Source organism: Sphaerodactylus townsendi, linkage group LG04, assembly GCF_021028975.2.
Source record: "Sphaerodactylus townsendi isolate TG3544 linkage group LG04, MPM_Stown_v2.3, whole genome shotgun sequence".
NCBI classification, from domain to species: domain Eukaryota; kingdom Metazoa; phylum Chordata; class Lepidosauria; order Squamata; family Sphaerodactylidae; genus Sphaerodactylus; species Sphaerodactylus townsendi.
In genome coordinates this window covers 137,013,954-137,035,355 of record NC_059428.1, presented here as the reverse complement: position 1 = coordinate 137,035,355, position 21,402 = coordinate 137,013,954, and the positions used below count along the sequence as shown (strand labels likewise).

Sequence of the window (21,402 nt, the reverse complement as noted above, 5' to 3'; positions counted from 1 at the left end):
AGAAGACTGAAGGTGAATTCCAATTTTTCAAATAATTGTACCATGAAAGGCTTTGCAAGCCAACCTACATAGGTTTACTACTGCTGTGTTTTTATTTTTCAGTTCATTCCCTGATTTGCTTTCTGGTATGCCTTGCACACTTGCACAAGAATTTAGTATTCATAAAGAAATGTGAAGGAAATTAAGGGAAATAAACATATATCTGACAGTTAAGGAATAGCAAAATTTACTTAAGTTGTGTACATGACCAACCTTTGCGTGCTCATAGTTCACGTAATCAACTTTCATCAGATCACATTCTTCAGAATCAAAGATTGATTTGACCATGTAAAGGATGAAGCCGCAAACCACAATGATAGTCACACACCTAAAATTATAAAGGGGTCACTTCTTAACTCTCCAGAAATAATGCTTACATAACAGAACAAATGTCTTTTAAAAAATCAATAATATCCACAATTCAGCAAGTACTAGCATATGCATTTTTAAATTTTTTCATGTATTTCAGGTCAATTCCTGGACCTTGATGTTTTATCTCTGCTAACTCTTCTGTCTAATTATATCAGATTAAGAAAACCTGGAACTCCACCTGTGCAATTTACCCATCCCCACAAAACCCTCCAGGATCCTAAGAATTGTTCTAGTTACCAAATGGTCACAAATCTTCCCTTCTTGGGTAATGCTGTTATAACTCCAGGTAATTTAGGGTAAGGCTGATTATCCAAATCAGTTCTGGATTTGGAACTGAAACAGTCTTGGCCGCTGAGTAACGTAACAGGAGAGGGGGAGGGCTACCTTGATGTTTCTTCTGGATCTTTCAGCAGTTATCAATACCATCTTATCTGGACTGGCAGTGAAGGTGCCCTCCCAACATCCATCTTGCTCTCGAATGATTCTACTCATATCTGGAGGCTGGATTCCAGATGAGGGTGGAGGCCTACATTCAATATATATGGACACCGTCCTTCAGACAAGACTGGCAGCATTTAATAATGTGGGGACTGGTGGACGATATACTTAGCACAGACTGAACATCTGAATAAGGAAGAGCCATTTAATGTTACCTTGTGATTTTCAGTTAAGCTGATTTTTCAGACAAACAAACTATGGCTGGTGAAGCCATACTCTAGAACTAGCCAAATAGAGAACACACCTATATACATTCTTACAATTTATCCATAGCAACATTTTCCTGTAAGGTTACAATCCCAAGGTACAGGAACTGCTAAGCAACAGCAGTTACAAAATGGAAGTTAGATTGTAAGGAGAAGTGCTGTATTGCTCAGTACAGGCTTGGGCGGTAAGGTTTCATTAGACCTCCTCAGACTGAGAGCAAACATTTTCAGACACAAGGTAAACAGTGTGCTCAGATGGGGTAGCTAAGAAAAAATTGATTCTCAGCACCTCTTTGAAAACTTGTGCGGGCCTATGTGAAATACATGGCAAATGTTACTGAATACCTTTACCTCAAGTTTAATTGGATGATTTTGCATGCCGAAAATGCCCCTCTGTTGCCCATAGAAAGTTTTGTAGAGCCCTTGGTGCTGCACTGTGGCTGCCAACGTTTTTACCCTGAAGCCGCTCCGCAACAATGGCTTTGCTCCGTGAATTTCCTGAACCGCAAAGGTTGAGGTCTTTTTGAAATGCCCCTTTGCTGCTCCGGAGACTTCCACCACCATACAAAACTCATATGTAGCAGAAACGGGGCCAGTTTTCCCACCTTGCTGCTCTGGCCCGCCCCACCAACGGACAGGCGCTGAGAAGCGGCACCCTCCCCGCATTTGCAATGAAAAAAGAAGGAAAAACCTTGGTTTTTATAAAGGAGGGAGAAACCTTGGGCAGAAAAGCAGTGTGTGCCGGCGCCGCAAACAGAAGGGCAGCAATTGGCTCGCACACACAAGGATTTTGGATTTACATTTTAGATGGGGGGGGGGGGTGTTGGAGGATGGCAATCCCGTCGCACACGCAAGGATTTTAGCCGGGGGTGGGGGTGGGGCGGCAGGGGCCAAGGGCCTGTTTTGTGTTCTCAGCGCCTGTTTTGTGTTCAGGGTCATGTAAAACTAAAATAGTGAAAGTGAGTGGGGGTAATGGGGCGAGATTCAGGAAATCTGAACACAGGAAATGGAGGCTGCCCACGCATGCATGAAAGAGACTGCGGAAGAGCTCACGGTGCTTAAGCGGTGCATATGGGAAAGCACAAGGCTTTTGGGGAGACATTCGGGGCTTCCCACACTGGCCCTAACTCAAACGAAGGAAAGAGCTGGGCAGCAGTGGGGAACTACAAGCAGGTAAGAAGCCCCGCAGCAGGTATGCTCCCAGCTCAGCTATGGAGCATTTAGAATGGTCCATTGGTACTTACCTTGAAGGGCCTTTCTCCTGATAGGCCGGAGGGAATCTTGCTGGGTAATTCTCTTCCTTTTACCAGAAGGCAGGAACTTCACAATTTTTTCTCTCACTTCCTCTTGGGTTGATCCATTTCCTCCCCTCGCCAGTATCGGATTGACCATGTAGTGCACAAAACAAGCTCACACCATCACAACATTAACTCGAACTCAAACTAATCATGTTGGTACCTTACCAGGACTAACATAACTGATTAAATTGTTGTGCAACTACCATTAACAGAGTTTATAACTAACTTAACTGGTTATCCTGTAGTACCCTGTCTGAGACTTACAGAGACTATGAGAGAGGGCCGAGATGCCCTCCGACCTACCAGGAGAAAGGCCCTTCGCGGTAAGTGCCAATGGATCGTTCTCCTGGAGGCGGAGAGCATCTCGTTGGGACCTACCAAAGCAGTGTCTCCCTCTCTCTGGGTGGGATCTAACAGTCTCTGGAGACGTGTTGCAACACTCTGATACCAAATACCGTCCTAGAGGCTGCCCAGGACTGGATTTTGTAGTGTTGCACGAATGAAGATGAGGAGGACCAAACTGTGGCTTTACAGATGTTCTCTATGAACACCGGTTGCCTGAGCGCAGCATTTGTCATAGCGCTTCAACAGAGAGATTGGCGTTTTTGTACATCTCTACTATGCATAATTTAAGTGCTGTGCTAATGGCCGATGTGGACATTTGCTGTCCCAATTTTGGATGGGAAACACTGATGAACATACTGTCCGTTTGTCTAATTGTTTCAGTACGTAAAATGTAAATTTTAACAGTCCTATGTACATCTAGTTTTATGCCACATCTTTTCATTATCCCCTTTGTGCTTAGGGAAAAAGGCAGAAAGAATATCTTGTTTTAAGTGGAAACCTGAACATACTTTAGATCTAAAAGTTGGGTTGGTACATAATATCATCTTGTCTGGATGAAAAGAGCATGAATTGGAACTAATAGACAATGCCCTGATCTCTGAAACCCTTCTCGCTGTAGTGATTGATATGAGAAATAACAGGCAGGAAACGGTGAATCACCGGGGGTTGTGACTGACTCACCCCTCTAGAGGAACCTGCGGATATTAATATGTCTGGACACTTGCAAACCTGTAGTGTCTGACCACACCGTGGACAAGGCAGCCAGTTGTCTTTTAAGGGTGGATGCCCATAATCATGTCCTAAAACCATCCTGGAGAAATCTCAAAATGCCACTTATTGGAGGTACTTCTGGGTTCAAGTCCCTTTCAATGCACTACTGGACAAACGTCTTCCAGGTGTAGTTGTAGATACGGGTTGTGGACCCTCACCTGGAAGCCAAAAGCGTTGTGATAACGTCCTCTGAATAACCCCTGGCCTTTAAATTTGACTTCTCAAGAGCCAGATGGTCAGTTGTACATGATCTGATTCTGGATGCCAAATTGGACTCTGAATCAGTAAGTCCGGTCTGCTTGGTAGATGGAATGGCATCCCCTGGGATAATTCTCTGATGGTGGAGAACCACGGTCTCCTGGGCCAGAAGGGTGCTATCATTATGAGCGTGGTTTGTTCCCTCATCAGTTTGTGCAGTAGATTGGGGATAAGGGGGATTGGAGGAAAAGCATACATTGTACCCTGGGGCCATGGGGCTACCAGAGCATCCATGTCCAAAGCCTTGGCATGGAAATAGCGGGTCATAAAAAGTGGTAGCTGTGCATTCTGAGGGGATGCAAAAATATCCACTTGAGGGCTGGGAAACCTGTGTGTTATCTCTTGGAAGACCTCTGAGTGAAGCTTCCAATCCGAATTGGATATCACCTGCCGGCTCAGCCAGTCCGCCCTGGTGTTTAAGACTCCGCTAATATGTTCTGCTCGGATTGATGCCAGGTGAACTTCTGCCCATGTCAAAATTCTGACCGTTTCCTTCCGCAACGCTGAGGACCTGGATCCGCCCTGATTGTTTATAGATAGGCCTTCACCGATGTATTATCTGTTCTTATGAGAACGTGCTGATGGTGAATGCTGTGGGCAGAATGACGGAGTGCCAGGTAAATTGCCTGCATTTCTAGGATATTGATGGGGACATGCCTCATTGCTGCGGACCACTTCCCCTGCTGTAACAATCAGAGTCCATACAAAAGTATCTTCATGAAAGCAGAAAGATCTTTATTATATGTTTTGACGAAATGTGGTTCTTGAGAGAACTAAACAGCAAGAGAACAGTGAAATCTAAAGAAAACTTTTACCTGCCTTTTCAGATACTAATAAACACTTTCACACACTCAAGGCTAGGCAAGTCTGGGAATAGCGCCAAGCAAGAGATGGCACAAACTGCAATAGTAAAACAAGTGTCAGAACTCAAACCGTCAAATTCCGTTCTCCTCTTTACATGCCGCCTCCCTTAAGGCCCCCCCTCCACCCGGCCGGTCCAGGGAACGCCTTATGAAACGCCTTTACAAACTGCGGAGCTTTTACGTCCGAGGCATAAACCCACTGATTGTACCCTGGGGGATTCCCCACCCATGAAATAAGATACTGCTCAAGGTCCTTGCCAAACAGATTTTGCCCTTAGAAGGAATACCCAGCGACTACAGTTTTGGATTGAAAATCTGCCAGCCAGGAACGGAGCCACAGGTTCCTTCTGGCTGAAACAGAGCAAACCAAAGATCTGGCAGTTAGTGTGAGTGCATCTAGTGTGGCATCTGCCAAAAAGGAGGAACCAATCAATGACCTATCCGGGCCCTCTCTGACTGCCCTGTCTTCCAGAGGAAGGTCAGTGATGTGCTTAATCCAGACTAACCGGGCCCTGAAGACTGTAGAGGAAGGTATGAAAATGTTCATGACTAAGGCCAGCCACTCATGCGCCTTTTTCAAAGCCACCTCTGATCTCCTGCCAGGGGATCCCTAACACTTCCTTCTCCATCTTTGGAAACCAAATTTCCCGACAGCAAATTAGCCATTGGTGCGTCTAGCATAGGAACTTGTAGGGGTCCATTTACATAACCAGGGATGGGATACAGCTTTCTACATGCTGGGGGAAATGCTTGACTGGCAGTAGGATTCTGCCATTCATGTTTTATTTTCCTCTCAAAGGACTCTGGCAAAGGAAAAAACTTTGAAGGATCACGTTCCTCCAGGAAGTAATTCTGATTCCCCTTGGGACAGTCCTTAATAGGCTTCCCCTGGTGTTAACTCACAGGCTCCTCAGCGTCAGCTGGATCACGCAGATCCAGAGCAGAGATGGTTTTAGTAATGAGCAGTGAAAGATCCTCAGGTTTAAAGAAACTCAGTGCTGGGTCAGATTCCTCTAATCAAACCAGCTCAGAGTCAGAAAACTCGCTAGCATCATCCAGGCATCCCTCTTCCTCAAGGGAGCTATGTGAAGAGTGCTGCTCTCCCCTAGTGGCTGCCACAGATATTGGTACTGGCTGTTTGGGCAGCATTTCCCTTCTGGGCCACCTGCCCCTGCTGCGACAGAGAAAATTCTTGTCTGATTGATTGGGAGAGGAACTGAGCAAATTCAAAAGGGGAATATTACTCCAAGCACCGGAGTTGTTTCATAGCAGAAAACTGTTATGGTTAGAAGACTGAGTTCCTTCGCCCCCGCCCTCCAACTGACAACTGAACATTACTGGGGGGATCTTGCCTGTGCCCCACCACCGGAGTGGTGGTATGTTCAACTGTGTCAACCAGTGGGAGGCTGGATCTACGATGCTCCTTTTGCTTGTGCGAAGGGGGGGGCTGCTTGCGCTTCGTGCCTGTTGTCTGCCCCTTTTTCGTTTGTTTTTTCTTCTTCTTCCCTGCAATGCTCACAGATCCTGGGTGGGTTGGGCAATTGCTCATCCCCTCCTCTGGGTCTTCCTGAGCTACCACTGGTTGGGGTGCAGAAGCCTTGGCCGTTCTCACCCATGTAGCCTCTGTGGAGGAATGGGAAACATCTCCCTGATGGGACAAAAGGACCTCTCAGCCATGCTGTTGCCTTTTCACGCCAAAAATGGCACCCGTGGTAATCGGCCACTCCGCTGCCTACCCGCATCTCCACAAGTCACTCACTAACAAGACGCAGGGAACAGGGAAGAGACGACTAAAAAACAACACAGAACTCACACAGACGGAACAAGAGGAAGAAGGAGATGTGTAAAACTCTCAAACAAACATTCAGTAATGGATCACTGAAAGAAGCCGTGCTCTCCTGTTAGAGGCAGGAACAATACTGGCGAGGAGAGGAAATGGATCAAGCCAAGAGGCAGTGAGAGAAAAAATTGTGAAGTTCCTGCCTCCTGGTAAAGGGAACAGAACTACCCAATGAGATGTCCTCCGCCTCCAGGAGAAAGTGCAAAATCAGCCTTAAATGATTAAACTGTATAAAAAGATATAATATTCATAAACTAAATTCACATTATTTATTTAATTCATAGACACCCTGTCTTTCTCCTCAATGGGGGATCCAAACCAGTTTAAACTGTTCTCTTCTCCACCATCATTTTATTGTCACAACGGCTCTATGAATTCAGTCAGGCTGAGAAAGTACAACTGGCCCAAGATCCCTCAAAGAGCTTCCATAGTTTGAGTCAGGATTCAAATCAGGGTCTCCTGGATACTAGGCCAACACTTTTAGCCCAGCACCACCCTGGCTTAAATACTCTATCTGTGTGCACAGAGTTCAAATTTAGACATGTGGTTTACAGAACAAACCCTATCCTGTCTTCATTAGAGCCCTGCAGGCTACCTTTGGGAAAGGGGGAAAGAAGGAATGCTACCCTGGGGTGGTGTCAAAGTGAGAAAGACGTTTCCAGGAGTATTTTATTTTTTCAATCTGTTAATTTATGCTGTATCTAACCTACTTCAGGAATTTGCTTCCAAGAGATTTGAAGATAATGACCCCGGGGTTAGATGGTTTTACAAGGAGATCAGACAAACTCATAAAAGACATCAGCTCTGGCAGTGAAGAAGAACCTCCAGTCTGTTTTGCAGGACAGCTCTGCACACACCACGCTGCTGAGGGAAATGGTGGCCTTCATAGCTGAATCAAAGGGTCCTCTTCTGATGCTCTTTTGCCACAGATGGGAAGTTCCAGAATTTGTCATGACTCTCTCACTCTTCAGCCCAATTTTAAATAAATGGAGGGGGAAGGAATAAATTGGGGAAGTGGCAGGAGTTGGTTCTGATCACTGCGAACAGAGATTCCCCTTCTGGCCTAGTTTTGCTCAAAAGGGAATGCCGGGCCAGCAGTTGAGCAGTTCTTTCACTAATGCCCTACTTGTTTCAATAAAACAGCACCCCTTGATCAAACGTACTCCTTCAAGAACACCGTTAATGTTGCCCTCATGGACAAAGCAAAAGTTCAGAATAAGGATAAATCCTGCTAATATTTGATGTCATGGGGATGGGATGGATTAGGAGGGGGAGAGCCCAGGAAAAAGGCTGTGCCCACTCCCTCCCTGGCCATGCCCCTGCAAAGGAGAGGAGAGCCTGGCTGGAGGTGTCCGGCCAAGCTGCGAGGGCCAGGCAGCATGTGCCTCATCGGACAAGACGTCCGCCTTGCCATGGTGACGTGCTACTGCTCTGGGCGAGACGAGGTCGGACATCTCCTTCCTCCAGGCACCTCCAACTCCCAACCGTGGCAGATTGGATGGGGATGGCTTCGTTTGACGGGGATGGCTTCAAGGGACAGTTGATCCTGCACTAGGCCTTGGATCCTTTAGGCTAAACTAACAACTTTTCATCTCCTACTCATCTCCAAGCTTCTCGTTCCCGGCCTCATCCTTTCGGTGGTCTGGCCCCTGACTTTTGGTTTTGCTCTGCTGCCAGTTAAATTCAACTACTGACTTTCCTCTTCCAAGTTCAGGTCCAATATTAATACTTTGCCTCCTGACGTAATGAACAGACTCACAGTCACTTAATATCATAATGCATTATGACCCAATCAATAACACCAGTATATTTCAGGACATTTTAAAGGAACGAGGTGGTAACCCCACATTCAAGTGTTAGAAATAGCTGAAATGATTATTCTAAAGAATGACATTAAAATAAAAACTACAGATGAATAAAGCAATAAGTATTTTTAAATGGAGCACATTTTTTTTAAACTAGCGGGGCCCAGCCATGCGTTGCTGTGGCTTATTGTGGTGAAATGGGAAAGGAACAGTAGCAGCAAATCAATTGCAGAGGCCAGCAGTACGTGCTCATGGAAACGCGCAAGCTGATACTGTGCGAGGTCATTGATGTGTGTGACCGCATTCCTTTGGGAGGGAATGGAAAGGCACCCCTCCCACACATCTAGGCTGGCTGGTCACGATCCTTTACCTGGGAGTAAGTTGGGGTGGTGGCAATGGGTGTCGCTTCTGAGTAAACCCTCTGAGGGGCGCGACTCTGTTCCATTCAAAGTATGTCACGGCTGCTTTACTGAGCTTACTCCTGAGTAACGCGTGCCTTGGAGGCAACCTGGTTTTCTGAACTGTAACTTCAGTATTCAGGAAATCTAGGCTAGCTGGGCCCTCCCTCCCTTCCCTTGCATGCCACCCCTCCCTCTCTCCCCTCCCTCACTTCTCTTCCCTTGCATGGCACCCCTCCCCCTCCCTCCCTCCCCTTTCCCTTTGTTAGAGTGGGTGGGTCATATCCAGATGCTGGGCCCCCTCCCTCCCCTAGCTTGCATGCCACCTCTCACTCTCTCCCCTCTCTCACTTCTCTTCCCTTGCATGCCTCCCCCTCGCTCCCTTCCCTCTCCCACCCTCTCTTCCCTTGCATGCCACCCCTCCCCCTCCCTCCCTTCCGTCTCCCTCTGCTAGGGTGGGCAGGCCATATCCAGATGCTGGGCCTGCTCCCTCCCCTCCCTTGCATGCCACCCCTCACTCTCTGTCCCCTCCCTCACTTCTCTCCCCTTGCATGCCTCCCACTCCGTCCCTTCCCTCTCCCTCCGGTGAATGTGTATGAGAATAGGTGTGTTGTGTGGTAGCAGTGGGTGAGGCATAGAGAGTGAAAGGTACCTGCGTGCGAGGGGGGGAACCCCACCTGATGTCTCACATGGCAATGGGTGTATGTGTTTCACGTCCACTTGAGTTATTGCCTATGTACTGTTTTCGCTGCTCCTATCTGGCCATCTGAGCGAACCTTCTAAGGGCACAAACATTCTAAGGGTGACAGTTACACACAGGCAGCTTCATGGCCTGGTGCGCCAGGAAAAAAGATGTTTTACCTGGCCCAGGTGTGTTGTCTGACAGCGGGAGGTACATAAGAACACAGTCGGGGGAATGAGTAAGTGTCTGTGAAATTTTCAGAGCATTTGGGCCAGCAGGTGCGGGGTTATTCTCGAAGCAACAAACACATGGTTCCATTTTTATATATATAGATGACAGCAGACCTTTTCTACTGCAAAGACTCAATACAAGGGAAAACACCATTTAAGAACAGCTTTAGACCTGTTAGCCTACAACTGGCCATGCTGGCAGGGGCTGATGGGAATTGTAGTACATTAACATCTGGAGTGCCATAGGTTCGCCACCACTGGCCTACAACAATTGCAACTTTGTAGAATTTGGCGGCAAATGTTACTTTTAAAACAAATTCAGCAATTAGATTTTTACTCTCTGTCCTGTGATATTTTAATTGCAACTTGATACACTTGGTAAAGACACTTACTTCAAAATACCTTTTAAAACCCCACTGCTCCGTTTCATCTTCACGTAGAGTACAGAACAGAACACAAATGTTCAGTCTTCAGCAAAACAGACATCGTCACTCAGCACCGCTGCAAAGAAAAACAAATTTCTCTATAAAAGATAGTTTTGTACTTCAGACCACATCCATCTTCACTAATAAAACAGTCCACCATGAAAAAAAAATAACTGTGCAAAAACCTGACATAAAGAAACTGCTTACCATTCAACAGGCCAGCAAAGCCAGACAAGTTGCAACAGAAAGATTTCAAGAAAAGCAATTCGTCTGAACAATTTCTAGCTAGCCGAAGAATTAAAAACGAGGAATATTCTTTATCCTTCACCTTTTTTAAAAAAGGAAGCAGCTGTCCATTTGTGGCAGATTTAGTACACAAGAAAGTAAAGCTAGGAGCATAAAAATGTATGGGAGCAGCAGTGCCCAAACTAAAAGGGACTGGCCCATATTCTCTCTACATTCCTCTGGTATCTAGAACTGACAAGGTTATTCATGAGGTACCAGGAAGGTACAGAGAAAGAGCGTGAAGAGTATCTTTTCCTTTAGCAAACAAAGACAGTTCAACAAGTTCCTGACCTAGAGGTTCAGCGTGGTGGTTCGAGTGTCTGAAATAAAAACTGGAATACTCGAATTTGAATCCCACCTTTGCCTGGGAAGCTGGCTGGGTGACCTTGGGCCAGTTTTACACTCTCAGCCTAACCTACCTTGCAGGGTTGTTGTGAGAAGAAAATGAAGCTGCTTGGGTCCCCACTGGGGACAGAGACAGGGCATAAAATACATTCATCTACAATAATAAACAGAAGTTTCTGCCCGATTTGATATGCAAAAAAACCCTTGCTTTTCACACAAGCACTTCATGCAGGATGCTCAAGACTAGAGGACAGAAAAAACTATTGTAGCACTGTGTGGTAGTATAAGCAGTGTAGTGTATAACAAAGACTTATAACTGTTATTCTGATCTGGGGAGCATTGAGGAGCTAGTACCGTGTTTCCCCGAATATAAGACAGCGTCTTATATTAATTTTTGCTCCCAAAGATGTGCTATGTCTTATTTTCAGGGGATGTCTTATTTTTCCTGTGTTTTGTTCGTCGGGCATGCTTCCAAACAAAAACTTTGCTATGTCTTACTTTCGGGGGATGCCTTATATTTCGCACTTCAGCAAAACCTCTACTATGTCTTATTTTTTGGGGATGTCTTATATTAGGGGAAACAGGGTATGGCTCACCTGGTTGGGGGGGGGGATATGGAGTGGTCCTGGTACACCCCACATCATCCTAACCTCAGGGACCCAGAGGGAGAGCAGAGGCCCAGCCCTATGAGAAGCAGCAGTGCAGCTGCAGGGCAGTGGGGGTGGGGGAGCATTGAAGGGTCTGCAGAGACAGAGAAATAGTAGACTGGGAGACCAGCAGTCAGCTGTGCAAGAAACTCTCCTCTCCTGGAGGAATCTTCTTTAGGAGAAAGGGTCTCCTTGAGAGTCAGCCAAGGGAGGCAGGAACTGGGTCCGGCCAGGAAACATTGGCCCCAGCAGGAAAAGTAGCTGACTGGCAGGGCTGGAAATTGGGGGGTGGGGGGTGGAATAGCCATAAGGTTGGGAGTCCTTGAATCCTGGGAAATCTAGAAGCTCAGTGAGACGGGGGAGCACAATCCTGCTCAGGTACACAGCAGGTAGTGGCTCCTGGGGTACTGAGAGTCCGCTTGCCCCAAGGCTGAACTCCCTGCAGAAGGGTGCAGCAGTCTCAATCATTGAATCATACAGTTGGAGGCAGCCAGACACATCACACAGTCCATCCCCTGCTCAACGAAGGATCAGCCTACAGCATCCTTGACAACTGCTTGGCCAGCTGCTGCCTGAAGACAGCCAGTGAGGTGGAGCCCTCTGCCGCCCTGAGCAGCGCGGAACGACTCTCACTGTAAAATGTTTTCCATAATAGCCAGATGGTACCTTTCCACCTGTCTTTTAAACACAGGGTTTCAAGTCCTATCCTCTGCTGCCAACAGAAACAGCTCCCTCCCCGCCCCTAAGTGACTGCCCTTCAAATCATGTCCCCCTTCAGTCTCTTCTTCTCCAGGCTAAACATTCCCAAGTCCCTCAGCCTTTCCTCGTAGGGCCTGGTCTCTAGACTCCAGAACATCCTCGTGGCTCTCCTCTGCACCCACTCCATTCTCCCTACATGCTTTTTAAGGCGAGGCCTCCAGAAACGCACACAATACTCCAGGTGCGCCCTGACCAACACAGTGCACAGTGGGACTATGACATCTTGTGATTTGTATGTCAGGCCACTGTCGATACACCCCAAGATCACATTAGCCTTTTTTACCACTATATCACAATGGCTGCTCATGTTTGGCTTAAGAGTCCACCTGTACCCCACGATCTTGTTCTCTCTCTCTCTCTCTCACACACACAGAGCGACCCAGAAGAGTATCCCTAAACCAGTATGCACGCTCCACATTTATGTTAACCAGGCATAGAACACTGCACCTGTCCTGATAAATTTAATCTTCCTCACATCCACCCACTTTTCCAGTTCATTCAGATCTTATTGAATTCTGTCTTCTGGTGTGTTCATGTCAGGATGCCATTGCTGGGAGGGGCGGGGGATTGCCGGGGAGAGCTTTAGCTTTTGCAGGTGCTGCTTTATCTGTTACCCTGGCTTTGGAGCTCGGTGGCTGGGACTTTTCCTTCAGGCTGGACTTTTCCTAACTGACTTGGTTCACATGTGGGGGTGAGGATTTGCTGAAATGTATTATCAACTGCTTTGGTGCCTTTTCGCCAGAACAGTCTTCTCCTGTCTTTCTCATGTCATCAATAAAATTCTTGAACCCATCAAGTGAGTCATTGTCTGGATGGGGAAATTGATAGTTCACTGCTCCTCCTAATTTGATGCCACCTGCAGATTTAACAAGAGTCCCTCCACCCCCTCATCATTTACATCATTTACAAAAAGTATTGGGCCAGAACCAAGCCCTGTGATACCTCATTGGTCTGTTCCCTCCATTCAAATAAAATGCTGTTAACAGCTACTCTTTGGGTGTAATTCTCCAACCAGTTCCCTATCCACCTAACTATCTAATAGTCCAGTCCAAGTCTTCTAGTTCACCCATCAGAACATCATGGGGAACCTTATCAAAAGCTTCACTGAAATCGAGGGAAATGACACCGACAGCATTCCCTCGAACCAGTAAGCTTGTCACTCGATCAAAGTCTGACAGGGAGAGCGGTTCAGAAATCAAATTAATCTAAAGAAGGAAACAAGATTGGTCCGGCAGGACCTGTTGGGCACAAATCTGTGCTGGCTTCCCTGAATCATCAAGTTGTCCTTCTGATTCTCACAGACTGATGTCTTCAAAATCTGTTCCAGTCTCTTCCCTGGGACAGAGGTCAGACTGATGGACCAATCATATTTGGGTCATTCCCCCCTCCCTTTTTTTGAAAACTGGAGTAACATTTGCCCACCTCCACTCTTCTGGCACATCCCCCTGTCCTCCCAGAGGACAGGAACATGGTGGGCCAAGGCTCTGCAAGCTCTATGACTGAAGCTATGACTAAAAAGGACCTTAAGAAGGGCCCATGCCAGAAGCCAGCCTGGAACGTGGGCTGTGGCAAATTAATGTGATGTGGCAGCTAAAAAGTCAATGCAATTCTGGGCTGCATCAGTAGGAGCATAGTCTCTAGTACAGGGGTAGGGAACCTGCGGCTCTCCAGATGTTCAGTAACTACAATTCCCATCAGCCTCTGTCAGAATGGCCAATTGGCCATGATGGTAGGGGCTGATGGGAATTGTAGTTCATGAACATCTGGAGAGCCGCAGTTTCCCTACCCCTGCTCTAGTACAGTGGTGGCGAACCTTTGGCACTCCAGATGTTATGGACTACAATTCCCACCAGCCCCTGCCAGCATGGCCAACCAGCCCCTGCCAGCATGGTCAACTGTATGATTCTAATGTTTCTTCCCCCAATTGGCCATGCTGGCAGGGGCTGATGGGAACTGTAGTCCATAACATCTGGAGTGCCAAAGGTTCGCCACCACGGCTCTAGTAGATCAAGGGAAGTAATAGTACCTCTCTATTCTGCACTGGTCAGACCTCACCTGGAATCCTGTATCCAGTTCTGGGTAACTCAACATAAGGAGGATATTGACAAGCTGGAACATAGCCAGAGGAGAGTGACTAAAATGATAACAGATCTGGAATCCATTTCTTATGAGGAGAGAGCTGGGTATGTTTAGTCTGGAGAAGAGGAGGTTAAGGGGCGACATGGAAAGCATGTTTAAATATTTGAAGGAATGTCACATTGAGGAAGCAGCAAGCTTGTTTTCTGCTGCTCCAGAAACTAGGACATGGAGTAGCAGATTCAAAGTACAGGAAAAGAGTTTCCACCTAAACATTAGAAAGAACTTCCTGACAGTAAGAGATGTTTGAAATTCACTGCTTCATAGGGTGGTGCAGTCTCCATCTCTGGAGTCAAGAGTGCTTTTGATTGTGGCAGGAGACTGAACTGGATGAGCATTGTGGTATCTTCCAACTGTATGATTCTAATGTTTCTTCCCCCAGTTTTCACTCCACTTTCATAGAATCATAGCATTGGAAGAGACCCCCAGGGCCATCAAGTCCAACCCCCTGAAATGCAGGAACACATAATCAAAGCACTCCTGACAGATGGCCATCCAGCCCCTCTTTAAAAACCTTCAAAGAAGGAGACTCTGCCACACTCCAAGGCAGTGGATTCCACTGTCAAACAGCTCTTACCGTCAGGAAGTTTTCTCTGATGTTTAGGTGAAATCTCTGTTCCTTCATCTTGGACCCATTACTCCTGGTGCTAGTCTCTGGAGCAGCAGAAAACAAGCTTGCTCCCTCACCAACATGACATTCCTTCAAATATCTAAACATGGCTATCATGTCACTTCTTAACCTTCTCTTCAAACTAAACATACCCAGCTCCCTAAGTCTCTCCTCGTAGGGCATGGATTCCAGACCTTTGGCCATTTTGGTTGCCCTCCTCTGGACCATTCCAGCTTGTCAATATCCTTCTTGAATTGCAGTGCCCAGAACTGTTCACAGTATTTCAGGTGAGGTTTCACCAATGCAGAATACAGAGGTACTGTAGCACTCCACCTCCCCGGTCCTGCCCGCTGAGGCCTGAGGCCACCTTCCCTTACTCGGTGTTGTCCTACCCGTTCTTGGCCTCAGGTTGCTGACTTGGGGTTCCTAGAAGCTGGCACAGTTTGTCTGGGGCCCTGGCTGTTTCTTAGAAAAACACCCCCCTTGCCAGTTCTTCTGCAGCCTCCTCCCCTCCACCTGCCCATGTCCCTCACTCTCTTCTCCTCCTATCAACTGTGGCTTCTCTTCGCTTTCCATCTCCTCCTCCTCCACTCACAACAACCACCTTTCCTGCCTCCCTTTCTCCCTTAAATCCTCTTCCTCCCCCTTCCCTCCCCTTAGCTGGTCTCTTCCCTGCAACCCATCCCACCCTCTGCCAACCACCAGGGCCTGTCCATGCCCGGGATTGGCTGGCCACTGCCAGATCCCACTTCCTGCCCGGCCGACTGAGCCTTGCTAGGCTGCAGGCTACCTCTCCTGGGACCACTGATGCAAACTTGGGGCAGTTCTGGCAGCTGCCGGCCCTTTCCGAAGGCCACAGGCGAGTGACGCCATGGGACCACACTCACTGGCATCTCGGCACTCATCCGGGCCTGCATTCTCAGCCCCACCTCATCTGGTGCTGCTGGGCATCCCAAGCAGAGTCTCTAATTCTTGCCCCCCTCGGTAGATAGAGCTCCCATGTCCCGACGCCTCTGCTGCGTCACTCCATGGTCAGCTGGGGCCCTTCTCCAGGCCTCCAGTGAGTTGAAGGGGGGTTGGGTTGGGGGTGGGGAGGCATCCGGCGAGGGGGGAATCCCCCAACAGGTACAATTACATCCCTTGATCCAAACATTATACTTCTCTTGATACAGCCCAAAATAGCATCCTTAAACACTTCTCTTCCTACTCTGATTCCATGTTGTGACATCAGAGGTGTAGCTAGGGAAAAATTGGAGCCCTCGCAAATTGGATTTGCGGCCCCCCCCCAGGCAAGTCTCCCTCCCCCCATGCACTGGCCACCTATGACCACCTCCCCACTACAGCCAAAGAATGATTTTTTGCACCAAGTCATCTCAAAGCCACCATCACACATTATAGAACATTTCCCCAACTCCACAAATCTGAACACAGCAATGGGCCATGGCACACAAGCAGAGATTAACAAAATTTAGACAACATTTTCAAAAATGCTTAACAACTGTTATAACATCTCCTAAAAGTATTTTAAGTGCCATACCTAACTTAAAATAAGCTTTCAAAATGTTTTAGATTTCTCAATAATGTTTTATTACTTCCTCCACTCATTCCTTTGTATTTCTCTCCCAAGCATTGCCAAAAAATACATAGCCAATTTGGATTAATATCAAACCTGACTAAGTAAGACACAGTACAAGTCTGAATTTCCATCTCCTTCTCTGAATGCCTATTTCAGACTTCTTGTAGTCTGACAAGAATTCCAAAACACTGCAGAGATTTGTCCTTAATTGCTAAGGGTGCAGCCTAAAAGCAACTCCCAGATGACCAAAAGGTTCTTCCCAGAGAGAGAGGGAGGGGGGGGGGGCTTATGTATTCTTTTGAATTTATATATGGTGGAGGCCATTCATCCGCTTCAGCTAAGGCCAGAAGCTGTTGTAATGCTGGGCACAAACTCAGAATCTACTTTCTTGACTCTTGCTCTTGAAAAATGGCCTGTCTTGGAGTGCCTGAAACTGTGCAAAACTCTCCACATTCAGGGGCATTAAACCTTCTGAAGGCTATCAGTGCCAAGAGGCAACATCAGACTTCTGGCCTCTATGCTCTTTTTTTGTTGAACCCCTAGAGAGTTTACTGTAGAGTTTACTCCAAGCATTCCAACACATCACTCTCTACAATCCCAGATGCATAGCTATGTGTTTGTGTCCCTCTTGCCCCATCTTCTAGGCTCCTTTGTTTTAGCAATTTAGGACATCACAAACACTGAAGATATAGCTATTATTAAAACATGCAACATTGTGCAGAACTAGGGTTGTCTTCGCTCCAGATTGGGAAATACCTGGGAGATTTCTCAAGATGAAACCTGAGGAAGGGGGGGGGTTCAGAGAGAGAACAGATTTCATTGGAGTGCAATGCAGTAATCTTTACCATACAAAGTTGCTATTTTCTCCTGGTGAACTGATCTCTGTACCTGGAAATCATTTGTAATTCCAGGAGATCTATAGCCACCACCTGGAGGCTGGAACCCTTATTAACTATTCATTCCACTATCTGGTGGTAGTGAAAACCACATTTTGCAGTTACTTTGAGAGAGATGCACGACATTATAAAAATTATATGCCAAAAATCCATACTAAAAAAACAAAAATAGCCACAGGCAACTAAAATAGCAAGGGGAAGACTGGAAGGTTTTAAAAGATAGACCTTTTTCAAGTGGAATCAAGCTATGCAAATTATGCTGCTTGTGTGCTGTTTGTATAACGTAGCCTTTAGTAGTGCTAAACCACGCTACCTATGAAGGATTATTTTCATATTCAATGCACTAAAGATCTCATATACAAATGCAATTTACAGATATAATACTGTGCTTATGTTGAAGAAAACAGGCAAAAAAGCCACAAACTAGCTTTTGCTTTTTATTAGCTCCCCCTAGTGAAGCCCCCCCCCCTGTAAAACTGGAAAGAAACTAAAAGAACACCTTTCATTTCTATTTCTTAAAACTTACCAATGCAAGTTTCAGAAGGGTATGTATGATCTCTTTCTCCACTCTCCTGGCCTGCCTGGCTCTATCCCAGTTTTTTTTCACTTCCTCTCCTCCCTCCCTCTCCCTCTCCTGAAGCAAAATCAAACTGAAAGTGAATGAGAGTGAGGGAGAGCAGCCTCCAGCTTATCAAGACAAGCAGGCAAGGAGGGGGGAGGAAGCAACCTACAACGGAACAGGCAAGGAGAAGGGGAGAACGGCTCGGAGATCAGGTAGCAGGGGAGGGGAGGCGCTTGGGATGGCTTCATGCCTTCCACCTGACTCCCACGGGTGCTACTGGTCAAGTGTCCCCCCGGATGTCCCCTCAAGCAGCTTCGCCACCGTGGTGACATACCTCCGTTTTAAGTTTCAGGATTTGTAAATGCCCTTTTCCTATTTTCAGAACTCTATACAGCTCTGCTCTATAGCTGCTTTCACCTGCTTTTTAGACCAAATTCAGAATCTGACATTAGAAGCGAGAGACTGGCCAAGATGGGGGGCAGGGGGGAGAATCTCATTTTCCCCTTGCTGCTATTTTTCTTTCCCTACTCTGGAAGCACCCACAGCCTCTCCTCCTACCTCATGTACCAGCCTACCTACTTTTAACAGCAGCACCCCTGTCTACAACTTTCCTTCCTTCACCTATCCACCAGCCTCGCTCCGGGAAAATTATGAACAAGTAGTGCAGTGCCAGCCACTGAATCCAGTTCTGTGGGAGAAAACCTGAAAGCTCTTGAAGGGGGCACCTCATTTCCACCTGCAGTGGAAGGTTGGCACCTTCCATACACTATGTCTTCTTTCTCTCCTCCTGGCAACACCCACATTATCACCATCCCCTGAGCTCTTCTCTGCTTCCCATGCATAAACTAACTGAACATTTAACTGTGCTACCACGCCTCCCCCCCCCCCCCACACACAAATCTTTGGCTATATTGTTCATTTTCTTAAGTTATACCAATGCCTTCTCTCTAATAGAGACCCAAAGAAGCTCAAATCATTCTTTCTTTCATTCCATCCTAATAACCCTGTGAGATATGTAAACCTTATCAGCATGTCACCCAATGAGTTTGGAATATGCTGCCACAGGAGGTGGTGATGGCCACTAACCTGAATAGCTTTAAAAAGGGCTTGGACAGATTTATGGAGGAGAAGTCGGTCTATGGCTACCAATCTTGATCCTCCTTGATCTCAGATTGCAAATGCCTTAGCAGACTAGGTGCTCAGGAGCAGCAGCAGCAGAAGGCCATTGCTTTCACATCCTGCACGTGAGCTCCCAAAGGCACCTGGTGGGCCACTGTGAGTAGCAGAGTGCTGGACTAGATGGACTCTGGTCTGATCCAGCAGGCTCGTTCTTATGTTCCATGGCAGTGTGGGGTCTCAAAACTGCATCTCCCAGATCCTACTCTGATACTATTGCTGGCAGCAGCAATTAAGCAGTGAGGAGCAGCTGTCGGGGTCAGCTGCATGGTAGCAAGTTGCTCATTGGTTGCTGATAGGCCATGTCCTTAGTCCTCCCCAAAAGGTTGAAACAGGCCTGAAAAAAGTTCTGCCCCTCCTTCTACTTTTTACTGGCAATAACCGAGGCCTATAGGCTGGCAGTACTATTGGGGCTGCATAGCAAGAGTCACAAAGGGCACCTGTGCCTTAAAATTACATGATCTGCTTCTATTATTTTGGAAATTTCTAACCCCACTGTAGTTGTTACTTCAGTATGCTCTACACATGACTCCCCCTGAAAGCAATATGAAAACTTCAGTGCATTTACAATCTGGCTGCTGCTTTTCTTTTTTCTTTCGGTCTCCAGAGTAACCAGTAGAAACATAGTAACCAGAGTAACCAGTAGAACCAGTAGTAACTCAGAGTAACCAGTAGAAACATAGTATGTCTCTTCTGAGGTCCCCACATTGGACATTAAATTATTCCCAGTGCTTCTTATCTGAAAAGTTCTTCACGACCTGTGACCCACATACTTGAAAAACTGTCTTCTTCTCACTAGAGATGTGAAGACCTTAAAAAAAAATGGTTGAAAAAAGCAGGGTTTTTTTTCTATTCTTCCACCCACCATGAGTTGATTTTCAATTTTCCTGACAGAATTGGGAGACCTAAAATACTCCTATGAATCAGCTTCTGTTTAGTACTATGAAATGCTTTTTAAGAGAAGGTTTTAGATAGTATTGCATTGAAGTTCTCATGAAATACAGCCTTGAACTTCAGAAAACAGTCATTTCTATACACACATATTTTAAATTATTAACTTTAATTTGATTACTTTTGTAGTAGAACATTTTTTTATTTTATTTTCTCCTATGAGATGGCAAAAATTAGCACAAGTGCAGCTTCTGGCAGCTGTCCCTCAGATAGTAGCTACACTGTATTCACAACTTTGCTTGTTGAAAACAAAAAGCAGTTGTACTTTTAAATGTCATAAGCCCACCATAACGTAAAAGGCAAGCCAGACTGGCGATGGATCATTTCTTAAAGTGAAGTAGTCTGGGAAATGTAGTCCAGAAGGCGCCATTTCTCACACACAGAAGGACGAAAGGAACTACAACTCCCACACTCCTCCCCCAACTCTTGCGAAAATGAGACCCAGTTTTGCAAAGGCGGGGGTTCCTATGGAGATCAGCTCTCCCCGTCTTCCCAAGCACCTTGCTGCCCCTCCCTTTCCAAAGACAAATTCCAGCTTTGAAAAGGGGGGGGGGGGAATAAATTCTACATTTTATGTCATGAAAGCGGCGACAAGTATCTTCCCATTAAATGAGACAGAGCAGTTCTCCGGCTTCCCTTTTCCAAGCGCCAGAGGTTTTCCTCCTTTCTTCCCGGACTGCCGCCAGCATTCCTGGCCGCCGCGGCCACTGGGCGAGGGGTGTGTGTGTCTTCCTTCCCATGGTGTCCTACGACCCCCCCCCCCCCCCCACACACACACACGCGCGAACGCAAAACCGCACCGCGAAGCCGCCTCGCCTTCCCCTTACAAGCAGGCTCCGGCGGCGGAAGGCAGGCATGCGGCCACCCCCGCTCGGGCTCCGCTGGGCTTCGGCCTTTCCCTCGCTCGCTCGCTCGCTCGCCCGCAGACGCAGCCACTCACCTGCCCGGGGATCCAGTTTCTTCTGAGGTGCAGGTCAAGAGGCGGCCAGCAGGACAGGCGGGCCGAGCGGGCCAGCCAATGGCGGCGGAACGACCTCAGCCCTCACGTGACGCGCCGCCTGGCCCCGCCCCCGCCGGCCCTTCGCCCCCCCTCCCCCTCGCGCTGCCTTTGCGGCCCTGGAAAGCCGCTGGGGGGCGTCCGCGAGGCTTCGAACGCTCACTGGGGCGCCGTCAACTTGCTCAGCGGCGCCCAGACAACAGACAAGAGAGCAAGGCTGCTCCGGCCCAGAGAGGCTCATCCGGGGAAGGGAGATTGGGCGGCCCAGTGGGAGGGGAGGCAGGCCCCCCCCCCCCGCTGCACTCCGGGAAGGGGAACACAAACGGCACGGCAGCACACGGGGTGGGGTCGGGTGGTTGATTGAAATGCATTCCAAACTCAATATCATGGCTACAAAATGTGACAGGTAAAAGCCGGAACAGGCATTAAATG

General features: G+C 47.4%; 1 protein-coding gene across 3 annotated transcripts in view; it reads right to left on the bottom strand.

The window, feature by feature from the left end:
• ST3GAL5 (ST3 beta-galactoside alpha-2,3-sialyltransferase 5) overlaps positions 1-21,038 on the bottom strand; it is a 30,161-nt gene extending 9,123 nt beyond the window's left edge. The window contains exons 1-3 of one of the 3 annotated variants that reach the window (XM_048494398.1): positions 20,914-21,038; positions 9,998-10,106; positions 253-367 (exon numbers count right to left, since the gene is read on the bottom strand). In XM_048494398.1, the coding sequence (XP_048350355.1) occupies positions 253-367; positions 9,998-10,035 (153 nt within the window). In that variant the 5' untranslated portion in view covers positions 10,036-10,106; positions 20,914-21,038. The other 2 variants (XM_048494400.1, XM_048494399.1) reach the window with 2 other exon arrangements.
• Between the last annotated feature and the right edge of the window lie 364 nt (positions 21,039-21,402).